The sequence below is a fragment of the Balaenoptera borealis genome, assembly GCF_965194805.1.
Source record: "Balaenoptera borealis genome assembly, contig: HAP1_SCAFFOLD_1987, whole genome shotgun sequence".
NCBI classification, from domain to species: Eukaryota; Metazoa; Chordata; class Mammalia; order Artiodactyla; family Balaenopteridae; genus Balaenoptera; species Balaenoptera borealis.
This window is the reverse complement of record NW_028122276.1, coordinates 27,434-39,792: the sequence shown is the minus strand read 5'-3', so window position 1 is coordinate 39,792 and position 12,359 is coordinate 27,434. Positions and strand designations below refer to the sequence as shown.

The 12,359-nt window shown below is 46.3% G+C and overlaps 1 protein-coding gene across 5 annotated transcripts in view; it reads right to left on the bottom strand.

The window, feature by feature from the left end:
* LOC309622282 (uncharacterized protein) overlaps positions 1-12,359 on the bottom strand; it is a 53,311-nt gene that overhangs the window by 20,800 nt on the left and 20,152 nt on the right. For all 5 annotated transcript variants that reach the window (XR_014240673.1, XR_014240674.1, XR_014240675.1 and 2 more), the window contains one exon: positions 4,613-4,750. Coding sequence is in view for 2 of the 5 variants with exons in the window: in XM_082409403.1 (XP_082265529.1) it covers positions 4,613-4,750 (138 nt within the window). In the remaining 3 variants the exon portion in view is untranslated. The remainder of the gene's footprint in view (positions 1-4,612; positions 4,751-12,359) is intronic.

Genomic DNA, 12,359 nt, shown 5'->3' with positions numbered 1-12,359 from the left:
ACTGCTATAGTCTCTTCGGAAGGTGTTTCAGAACTCTTGTTATGTGAGTGCCAGTTGAACTGTCCTCACTTCCTTCATTTATACCAGGATTGAAGACCTTGTGGTCCGAGATCCTGTCCAGAGAGCAAGCAGGCTAAGACTCTGTCTTTGTTGATGTGTTTCATCAGCAAGGGCTCTACCCCCTCTCCTAGTTCATGGTGTGACGTGTTCTTGGCCTCTCGGGAAAGTGGGGAGAATGGAAAGGACCCTATATGAGAATGCTAGGCTTTGTAAAACATTTCAGGTTTTTAAAAATAAGACTCATTTTGTATTGGACTTATAACAGTCCTATGAAATACAAAGCGAGCCGAGAATCAGCGACAGGAAAGGCTCACCAGTAAGAATTACAACAGTCACCGCTTACCTCGTAGCATAGGGCACTGTCCGTGATCCTTAAGAAGAGTTAGTAGAAATGCCTTGCCCATCTTGCCCCTGAACCCCTTGAAAGGTACACGACTGCTGTGTTGGTGTTTAGGGGGAGCATCTCACTTACCAGGGACTGACTTCTCCCTTGATCCCTTTGTAGGGATGGAGACCTCCCCCCTGGTGATGAAAAATTCCCTGGGATTGCAACCTCCAAGCCAGACGTTTTGTGTGACACAAAGTCAAGAACTCCCCAAGTCCTGCAGTAGCAGAAACAGCCACATACTTGAGAGTAACCCACCATCTGAACTTGGGGACATTTCAGTGACAGCTCCAGTCCAGAGTGCCAGGCGTCTCCTGGCCCTGCCTCCAGCTCCAAGCCAGGGACAAATAGAGAGTAAGCACGTGGATGATATCAAAACCAAGCTTTCAAAGCCTCTGGATGCCTACCAGATCCCAACAGAGAACCAAGATCCTCCACTACTCCCTTTAGGAATCCCTGATATTCACCAGCCGCTGGCCTGCACCGATCCCCTCAGCCAAGAGGAGCAGCCTGGTTCTGAAAATGCTGATCTGGGAGAGAACAGCCGGAGTCGTCAGGACCTAGGGACACTTGAAAATGGGATTGAACCTAGCAGTGGTCTTGCAGACATTACTACACTGGCGGAGGATATTCACCTTCCCCAGCTCTTTAATCCTTTGAAAGATCTTGATCAATCCCAAGGTCCCAACGTGATCAAAGCTAAAGACACCAGAGCCATTAAGGTGAATCAGGTGCAGGAAAAGCCAAGTGTCATAAAGGTTCCCTCTGATCAACCCAGGAAGAACAAACAGAAAGCCTCTGAGCCTATCAGTGGCGCTCCCAAGGCCAAAATCCAGCCAAAGAATCCAGAGTGCCCGTTAGGGGGAGAAGTGGTTACATGCCACGCTGCAGTCAGTGACAGGGCTCCTGTGAACACGGCCAAGCACTCTCAAGGCAAACCTCAGAAAGCTGCATCCAGAAAGATCAGCAAAACTAAGAGCCACGGGCAGGAAAAGACCAAAAGGACCAGAGGGAGAAACAAGGCTGAGGAGAACAAGCAGTCAGGGAACAAAGTCAAGGCAGAAGAGAAGCCAGCAATCCCCCACACGAAGCGAAAGGAACACCAAACTGAGCTTCTCCAACAGAGCTTTCAAAAGCCTCGAACCTCCCTTGGCGTGCGCATGCTGGAGTCTGTGAAGGTTCTTCATGCGCTGGGGAAGAAGAATGAGACGAAAACTGGGCTCTCTTCCTGTCGGCTCTTGGGAAAGTCAAGCAACCCCAAAGACCCCCAGCCACCCCCAGCTATCCAGCCATGGCGGCATACCCCACGTGAGGGGAAGGGTCCTGAGAAAACGCAAGTCCAAGCCCAGAAACCAGACAGCAGTGCTGAAACAGAGTGTCCGTCTCCAGCCCAGTATGAGCGGCCTCCTCCTGGGAAGGTCAAGTTGATACCTCTGCCTTTTTCTGCCTGGGACAAGCCTCAAGCTCGACCCGCTCCTCGGAGGCCACAGTCTCTGGCCTCACATCGGCCTGCTGGGGCTTACCGTGCCCAGCCTGGTTCTACTGACTCAGCTCAACCTGCTGCAGCCAATTCATCCCAGCCAGCTCCTGCCTCTTTGCCAGGCCCCGCCAAACCAGCTCAGCCAACTGTGACCAACCCAACCCAACCGGCTTGGACCAACCATACCCAGCCTCGTGTCCCTCAGTCTGCTGCTCCTAGGCCTGCACCCTCCAAAACTTCATCTGGCGCTCCTCTCCAGCGGGGGAGCCTGTTCCCCCTGCTGTGAATAAGCGCCAGTCCCCACCCAAGCTCCAAACCCAATTTCTACTCCAAGACTTCAGCAAGCAACGAGTTCCATGGAGGGAACCCAACGTGCCTGAGCCAGTCATGTCAAAGCCCATCGAACAAGAGCAGAGGCCAGAGCGAGAGGCCATGAAGAGGCGGGCTCAACAACAACGGGAGAATGCTGCCAGATACACCTCTTCGGGCAAGCTGCAATTTTTCACCGAGAGGGAAAACGAAATGGAAATTGCCGACTACTACGGATACGTCAAGTGAGAGCTGCTAGGATTCTTGGTGCCACCTTGGCTACCAGCTGTTCTTCCATACACAGGTAAGACAGGTATAGAACTGAATAAGTAAATGGAATACAATTAATAGACGAGTAACAAACCTTTCGAATTTTCAGATGCTGCTAACTGGGGCGTGAGAAAGGAAGGACTGAAAGTTGGATGGGAGAATGAAGGAAAGGGGTAAAAACTGAGCAAAGAGGAAGGAACTTGGCCCAGGGCTAGGAAGGCCAAAAGAGACGTATGGATTTAGGAAAGGAAGCAGGAGCGAGGATGAAATGGCAGAAGTAAAAAGCAGGGTCAGAGGTCTGGGTTGAAAGAACACAATTGGAGTAGAGTTGAAGGTGACAGAAGATGAGTCTAGGTTTACTAGGAGAAATAGAAAAAGTCTCTCGGGGACGCTGGCCTTAAGTCTCACAACCACCAGATAGGTATTTCAGAAAACAAGAGGTTCAGGACACATCTCTGAAAGGTCTGAGTTGCCTTATTCAGGTGTGACTGTAGTGGGGGAATAGGGAAATCTACCAGAGAAGTGGCTAGGGCTCAGAGTTATCCTAGGGGCAGCTGACGACAGGGGCAGAGCCAAGGGAACTGCTGGATCAGGAGGCCCACGAACAAAGCAGGGGCATAGCCGCCTGTCACTTCCCTGCCAGGAAGGAAGCCAGGTATATTACTGTAACCAAGGCACACTGGGGTCTTTACTGTATGGAGAACTTGGCTCCTGCCCGCAATCCTACGGCTCGGCGTCACACACAGGAAGTAGGGCCTCTGGGCAACCAGAAATGGGAATGGGACTGAAGGAGATTCAGCCCACAAATATCCGACCACCAGCTTCCACCTCTGCAGTCTGCCACCCTGTGTCTGCTCAACGCATCACAGAAACAAGTTTTCAAGGTGAGTATACAGACGGCAGAGAAAAGTTGAACAATGAGGTCAGCATTCAAAAATGGGGTCAAATCGACAGCTGGGAAGGGGTGTAGAGACAGGTAGAATTTAGATCCTGAGCCTTTAATAACCACTACCTTCTCTCAGTGCTCTCTGTTTTTAGACTCTATATGAGAACACCTAGGGCTTCCCTGGTGGCGCCTGCCAATGCAGGGGACACGGGTTCGAGCCCTGGTCTGCGAAGATCCCACATGCCGTGCAGCAACTAAGCGCATGTGCCACGACGACGGAGCCTGCATTCTAGAGCCCGTGAGCCTCAACTACCGAAGCCCGCGTGCCTACAGCCCATGCTCCGCAACAAGAGAAGCCACCGCGATGAGATGCCCGCACACCGCAACCGAGAGTAGCCCCCGCTAGCCGCCAACTAGAGAAAGCCCGTGCACAGCAATGAGAGACCCAGTGCAGCCAAAAACATAAATACGTAGAATAAATAAGTTCAAACAGTAAATAAATACATAAACATAAATTACAAAAAAAAAGAACACCTAATGCAGGTGGGAAGGTGGGAGGGCCACTGTAGAGGTCATCTATGCTACATGTACAAGAACCCCGAGAGCACACCAATCGGTACCACACTTTTCACTGCTGTAGCCGATCATTCCCCCTGTACTGCCACACTGTAGCACTCCCTTCCCTCATCTACTGCTATAGTCTCTTTGGAAGGTGTTTCCGAACTCTTGTTATCAGAGTGCCAGTTGAACTGTCCTCACTTCCTTCATTTATACCAGGATTGAAGACCTTGTGGTCCGAGATCCTGTCCAGAGAGCAAGCAGGCTAAGGCTCTGTCTTTGTTGATGTATTTCATCAGAAAGGGCTCTACCCCCTCTCCTAGTTCATGGTGTGAAGTGTTCTTGGCCTCTCGGGAAAGTGGGGAGAATGGAAAGGACCCTATATGAGAATGCTAGGCTCTGTAAAACATTTCAGGTTTTTAAAAATAAGACTCATTTTGTATTGGACTGACAACAGTCCTATGAAATACAAAGAAGGCCGAGAATCAGTGACAGGAAAGGATCACCAGTAAGAACTACAGCAGTCACCGCTTACCTCGTAGCATAGGGCACTGTCCGTGATCCTTAAGAAGAGTTAGTAGAAATGCCTTGCCCATCTTGCCCCTGAACCCCTTGAAAGGTACACGACTGCTGTGTTGGTGTTTAGGGGGAGCATCTCACTTACCAGGGACTGACTTCTCCCTTGATTCCTCTGTAGTGATGGAGACTTCCCCGCTGATGAAAAATTCCCTGGGATTGCAACCTCCAAGCCAGACAGCTTTCCTATGGAATGACAGAGAACTTGTCAAGGTGAAACACCAGTCTGCGGGAGAAAGGGAAGAAGAGAATGATGGAAATCGTTTCTGGGAAACTATTTTTACATTATGTGTTGTTTGTTCCCGGTAAATAAACTGAAATCTTCTTAACAGTACAACAAAATCTAAACCACTAAAGCCAACAATACAGGAGTATAACGTTCGACAAAAATTTCTTTGGCTGCGCAGCATGTGGGATCTTAGCTCCCCAACCAGGGATTGAACCCACGCCTGCTGCATTGGAAGCGCAGAGTCTTCACCACGGGACCACCGGGGAAGTCCCAGGACTATCACTTTTAAAGGAGAAGGTACAAACCCCTCGGTTCTATGAACTGGAGATTTTTAGTAAGAAGTCAATATATTTGTTGTTAGGCACATTTTATGTTAGGCTGTCTCCCTGCACAGGATGCAGGCGCCTTGAGAATGGAAGTCATATCCCTCTATAGTACGTCCCTCTTCTTTCTGCTTTGCAGTTTGCTGCTCCACTTGTTCAACCCCACCTAGTAATAACCTATACTTCCCTTGTTCCTGTTTTCCCATCTGGAAAACAGACAAAAGGCAACCAAACAACGCAAAGGTCTCAACAAATAAGGGATATCCAAAACCAGAGATGGCCAGAACTTCTGTACCCCTGATGAAATAGTCCTCATAAAAAACCTGATAATCAAATTCCTTAATGCTAGGAATCACAGTGAAAAATAGTATCTGAACTGACTTCTGTCAGATGAGTGAGAACTAAGGTTAATTCAGTGTATCTGAAGCATAGAAAGTGAGGGCAAAAGTGGCACAAGATGGGGCTAGAGAAGCAGAGAGGATTCTAGACCACGCAGAGTCTTAAAGGCCAACAGTGTGTTTTCTATTCTCAAAACAATGCTTGTGAGCGATGTTTATGAGCAACGTTCCAACTTGCTTTGAAGGTTTCTTGTGTGAAGAGTGGATTGGAAGGAAACAAGATATATGGACACCAGTTAGGACCTAATCGCAACAGACAGGCAAGTTCAGTATTAGGAAGTTGAGGAAGAGCTGGCTGACAGATTCCAAAGAAATTCAGGAGATGAACTGAAGCGGGCTTAATGGGGTAGGAGATGGAGGAAAGGAAGGTCTTAGGGAATTCAAGGGTTTACTGCACACATGAGCAAAGTCTCAAAATTAATCATTTGAACGTACAGAGGCGGATCTCCCAAATGACACCGGTTAGGAAGCAACGGTACGCCCTTTAGAATTCCTAGAGACAACACAAATCAACTGTTTCGATGGAAAATTCGGCGGGACTCTTGATTTCCATGGGAATACAGAGAAAAGAGACACTGATCTGGCTTGCAGGTATATTTAGGAAGTTGTTAGCCGGACATCACCTACTAGTATCATGTAAGTAGGCCGTCCGAAGTAGGAAGCTTAGGGGAAAAACCTGGAGGAAAACTTAAAAGCTTAAGCCACACCTCTACACTACACCACCTTTCACAATTTCTTCTCAGATAAGCATCATCCCCATCAGTGAAGAAACTCGTTCGTACCTCATAATAGGAAAAACAGGCCTAAAGATTCAATGTGTGTCTTGGGAGGTCCCATCTATGCGATATCTTCCTGGGACCAGAAAAGGCCCCAGGAAGATCCATCTCTGCACCCCTGAAAGCTTACCACCAAGGAAAATGACTAGGTCCATAGATTTCCTCCCTCAAACCAGCTTACCTCACACATAGATCATTAGCAACTCCGCCCTTACTCACATTATCACAGTCACAAGAGTGGTTAGGGAGAAAAGCACTAACCAGGGGAACTAAAACAGAGGCAATCCAGGCCAAGCTGGGCTGGTGGCAGATATCTTGCTCCTTACGCTCGGGTGCATAATGCGACTCACCACAGTGCCTTTTTCACAGACCCTTTTGAACGTTTCTCCACAGAATCCAACAGCTCAAGTTAGTTCATGACGCTTCAAGGTCAACAATCGTCAAGAGAAAAACATGCAATATGTCTTACAATGTTGGATTCCTTACAAACAGGACAAGGAGATAACCATGTAGACAAAACCAGAGCATTTGAAAACATCTGTATTCTACAAACACACCAGTGAATGCTATAAATAAGGTACTATGACATAAAACAAAATGAAAACTAGATGTGAGACTGTTCTCTTCAGTGTACAGACTTCATGGCAGTTGCTGCACACTATCTAGCTACTTAGATCTTTAACTCTCTGTTCTGTTAATACCAAATGAGGCCCAAGTGTGTCAACCTGTTTCCCACAGAAACCAAAAAGTCTACATGCATCTCTTTTCTCCTGTGCCCTTTCACCTTACCTGCTCCCAATTCTCCACCAACGTCCTCCTCTTTCTCTAATTATTCTCCTCTTCATTTTGCTTGGCCTTGCCCCCAAGCATGCAAGACAGAGAGTCCTAGAGGTCCAAGATTCTAGAGTGGCTGTTTGCAAGGCGGAGGAGATTACAGTAACTGCCACACTGTATATACTTCTGTGCAAAGAAAAAGGGACAGTGTTCAGAATGTCTCTCACATATAACAAGAGCTGGAGATGGCAGGATACCTGTGTGGCCCAAGGAACTAGAGCTAGCAAATTATGGGCCAAACAATTGCAACCAAAGGCTGGAAGAGGAAAGGTCTGCAACCAGCTCTGTCTCCTAGCTCTCTGGTATTTGCTGCCAACGGGCAGAGTCTATTTCGTGAAGCATCAAGCACTGAAAAGAAGACTCCTGCTGCTGGAAGGTGACAGGAAGTAACGTCCAATGCAAGATCAAGGCTTGTCCTCGAAGCAATGCCCATAATGGAAGAAAAAAAAAAAAGAGAAAGCGGAAGAGAAATGTTAAGTCGCAAGTCCAACCTGGCCCCCAGCCTAGCCCAGCCCAAGGAAGGTAGGAGTCAAGGAGAAGAAACTAAAAGAGAAGAGCCTTGGACCACAACATTCTCCACAAGGTACACTCAACAAACTTCACCCTACTCTTGAACCAAGTTACAAAAAGAGCTTCTTAATCCCTACTTTGGCTCCTTAAAAGCTGCTATCAGTTCACTCATTAGACACATATGATTTCAGAACAACTGTAATAGTTCAAACTAGATGGCTCTTTCCTTCCTAAGGATTATTAATTAAAGAAGATCTATATAGCTCTAAGTATATGATACATAAAATAGAATACTCTGTAGAATATAAGTAACTCTTAGTTCAGTGTATTAATGAACGTCTGTAAGAAATGTGGCAATGATTTCCCTAATGGAAGAGCCTGGGGGAGGTAAATCTGTCTTCTAGGATTTCCTCCCCAGAGCTCAGAAACTCAGGTGTTGTTTTAGCTCTCCTACACTCTCTTCACCCAAGCCCGCCTTCCTGTTGGGGATCGGACCTCCCTATTGGCTCTCTCATACCTTTCAACTGCCTGCTTTGTGACATCACTCTCCTACCAAACCTACTACCACTTGGTAGAGTCTTGGGGTTTCCGTGGAGCTGTTTGGACCAGTAACCAGTGACCTCTGTACTGGACACGTGCGCCGTTCAGCTGCAGCCACTCGGACATCCTCTAGTGTTGTCTCCTCATCCCTGGTACCTGCAGTGGATGCTTCCTCTTCTCTGACCATGTCAGGTAAGAAAAGAAACGTTGGAAAGTTTTGCGTTCGATTTCTTTTGCCCCTAAATTGAGTAGGAGATTCAAAATAGCATGGAATAATGAGGGAAAGTATTGAACTACACGTCTGGAGACCTAATTTCAGTTTTGACTTTGACGTTTACTATCTGTGTGACTTTGGACAAATCACTGGCTGTCTCACAAAGCCTGTTGCTTTCCTTAACTGTTACGTTAGGATACCACGTTGGGTTGATCACTCTGATCCCCTTCTTTTCCAGTATTGAGCCTTAAAGGGTACCCATGTAGAAAACGAAATCAGACACTTCTCAAGAGTGTTTCAACAGAAACATAGAAAAGTCAGGGGACATAGAAAACTAGCAATATATACCAAGATGTTTCATCTCTAATGGTCTCCCTCCACTAGGATTTCGACTAGTTGAAAAGAGAGAATAGGGAGAGAGGATGGAGAGTACTGGGCTCTACAGGGAGGCACAGAGTCGAGCGTAAGGAAGTTTAGGATGGTTTTCATTAGCACAGGCCAACAGGCACCAAGAGATGGGAGAAAATGTAAGAATGAAGAGGGAAAGCATAGAGGAGCTCTCAAGAAAAACGGAGTTTGCAATGGAATGCTGATGGGAACCAAAGATTTTCAATTAAAGCAGAAACAGCACAGAGGGAAACCTGCTCAGAGCAGGGCAAAACCAAGTTGATGGTAGCAAACCCTTACATTAACAGACTAAGAAGGAAAGTAAGGCCAGAACAGGGGATCACCAGGAAAGGCAGCTTATCAGAAAAGTCATACTCCGTTTTCTTTCTTTTATTGCCTCTCTGAATACAGTTGGCCACTTGACAGTTTTGAATATAAACATTTTAGAAATACGTTTTAGAAATGATGCCTCCTATAAACAAGCAACCACAGTGGTTATCTAGGGGGCTGCTTTTCAGTGTTTTATTCTTTCTAATTTTTAAACTAGGTAGACATTTCACCAATTCAACATTTTAAGTGATATCTTCTAAATTGAATCAGAAGGACTATTTTCCTTGGTGTGATATGTAGGTTCTAAGGCAAGGCTGCTTTTCATTTTTACAGTTATTTCCTTCCTAACACAGAGAGCACATTGATCAACAGCCATCGTTCGCTTGTAGATCTTAGCTACCGAAGAAGAAGAAGAAGAAGAAGAAGAAAAAGTCAAGCCCCACATCTCTAATTCCCCCCACTTAGGGAATTCCCTGGCGGTCCAGTGCTTAGGACTCGGTGCTTTCACGGCCAGGGCCACGCGGCGCGGCCAAAGAAACAAAACAAACAAACATCCACATTTATCGAAAACCATATTGTGGAGTCCTGTGGATTTTCTTACATTTGAAAATCTTTTTTAATTGGATTCTAGGCATGATGGTTTTTTGAGGTTTTGGGATGCCATCTTCTTGGATGCTGAAGATGATTCTAATCTAAGTTCTAGGATAAATCCAAAAACCTTCCTGATACATTTTAAGCTTCCTTTCTGCTTATTATATAAGCTATATTCATTGAAATATATATTTCTCCTAGGCTTAATACCTCTTACTTGCTGGGTAAAAATATGAAGGAGCACAATAATGAAACTCTTTTACACTTATTATTTTGCTGTCTGCTTCGTACCGGTTTTCATTGAAATACTTGTCTATATGTGTTGTGGCTACCTATACATGCACATTTATTGCATTCTGTTGCTTGTTATGCATTTTTTACTGACATACCTTCTCTGTCTGTATGCATTGGCTAGGAATTCATTCACCTCTATCACCTCCATCGTGTCTTCTGGTTAATAGTATTCACTAAAATAGAGTGGGCAAAATTCACTTTCATAATATTGCATGGATAGTACAGAATGCCATTTGTTAGTAAATTCATTAGGCTTCGATACTTGCCACATACCCCAGTTTTCATTAATATCTATGGATTTCTTTTTCGTTAACGTAATATGCTTGTCATGATTTTTCTTTGTCTTTCTAGAACTTATTGTATCTTCCTCCATATAAATCATACGCAATAGATCAGCTTATTCATCTATTAATTATTACTGCTATTATTATTGGTGGTGGTGTTATAACCACTTTACAGGTGAGGAATCTGAAGTAATCAGATAACTCTTCCCTTTCCAAAAGCACTTAAGAAATCCACTTTCGGGTAATCATTTTGAGGTAGGATGAGAAACCAGGCTTGAAGAGGGCAAAAATGACTCTTTCAATTCACCAGTTGGACTGAGCTGTACGTCACCTCTAGGTAATAGCGTGGGAACTGCACAAGCAAAGGGAGACACTGAAGACGACCATGGTAATAGCCGTACTGTTTTCTAATGGACAAAAAAAATGCCTATATTATAAGTTCTATTTCTCCTGCTTTCTGGCAGTATCATGCTCAGAGTGGAGTCCTGGCAAGGAAGTCAGGATACTTAGGTTCTGAAACCTGGTAATGATACTAACATAATGAGAGAACTTGAACAAGTCAACCCGACCTCTCTGAGCCTCAGTTTCCTTACTCACGAAATGAGACTGAGAACATCGAAGTTCTCTAAGGGCCTCCTAGTTCTAAAATGCTTCCAGTCTAGGAAATAGCATAGAAGTCAATACGAGTGCAGGCTGAAGGGAAAGACAGGGCAGGGAGAAGGTTGCTTCCAGCCTAGAGAACAATCTCTGAACCACACCACTTGGCTCTTCTGCCCGTCTGTGCCCAAGATGGGAGCACAGGCAGTGAATAGAGAAGAGTGGAAAACTGCTCAGTCCTTACAGCCATCATTAACTGTCTGATTTTGGGTTTCTCAGGAAGTAGTGATAGTAGAGGTGTCCTGATAGCAAGAACCTTCAGATGATGCCGTTCCTCAAACGTAGTGAGAATTTCTCAACCTCCCTGAGTTTTTCATGACCCTCTTGTTCTTACAGAAAATTTCCAACATCCATCTCTACTTGGAACTCTAAATTCTCTGCAGCATTCTCCTCCTGTGGTGAGCAATGCAACTTCCCTAACACGAAGTGTCTGCAACTTCTCCAGAGTCTCTGCCCCTGCCGTCAGTTCGGCATCGGCTACCGGTACCCCTTTCCAGACACTCATGGGTAGTGCCTACCTTTACCAACATTCTAGCACGACTATGTTATCTGGAGTTACTGACCACAGCCAGATCTCCACTTCAGCTGCTTCCTATCCAGGTGTTCTTGAGTGGGACATCACAGCAAGCACTGAAAAGAATTCTTCTTCACTCGGAGACTTTACTCTGGCACTCACTGACCGCCACACAGCTGCCTCCTCCATGTTTCTGGCAGCCCAGTATGATAAAACTTCAGACGCCAAGAACATGGTCCCTCTACATCCATCGCTTTCTGCCAGCCTTGCTCAGGGAACACCATCTCAGATTCCAAATCAGGGGCAGAGCCGCCTGTCACTTCCCTGCCAGGACGGAAGCCAGGTATATTACTATAACCAAGGCACACTGGGGTCTTTACTGTATGGAGAACTTGGCTCCTGCCCGCAATCCTACGGCTCGGCGTCATACACAGGAAGTCGGGCCTCTGGGCAACCAGAAATGGGAATGGGACTGAAGGAGATTCAGCCCACAAATATCCGACCACCAGCTTCCACCTCTGCAGTCTGCCACCCTGTGTCTGCTCAACGCATCACAGAAACAAGTTTTCAAGGTGAGTATAACAAACGCCAGAGAAAGTTGAAGAATGAGGTCGGCATTCAAAAATGGGGTCAAATCGACAGCTGGGAAGGGGTGTAGAGGCAGGTAGAATTTAGATCCTGAGCCTTTAATAACCACTACCTTCGCTCAGTGCCCTCTGTTTTTAGACTCTATATGAGAACACCTAGGGCTTCCCTGGTGGCGCCGTGGTTAAGAATCCGCCTGCCAATGCAATGCGGGGGACACGGGTTCGAGCCCTGGTCTGCGAAGATCCCACATGCCGTGCAGCAACTAAGCGCATGTGCCACAACGACGGAGCCTGCATTCTAGAGCCCGTGAGCCTCAACTACCGAAGCCCGCGTGCCTACAGCCCATGCTCCGCAACAAGAGAAGCC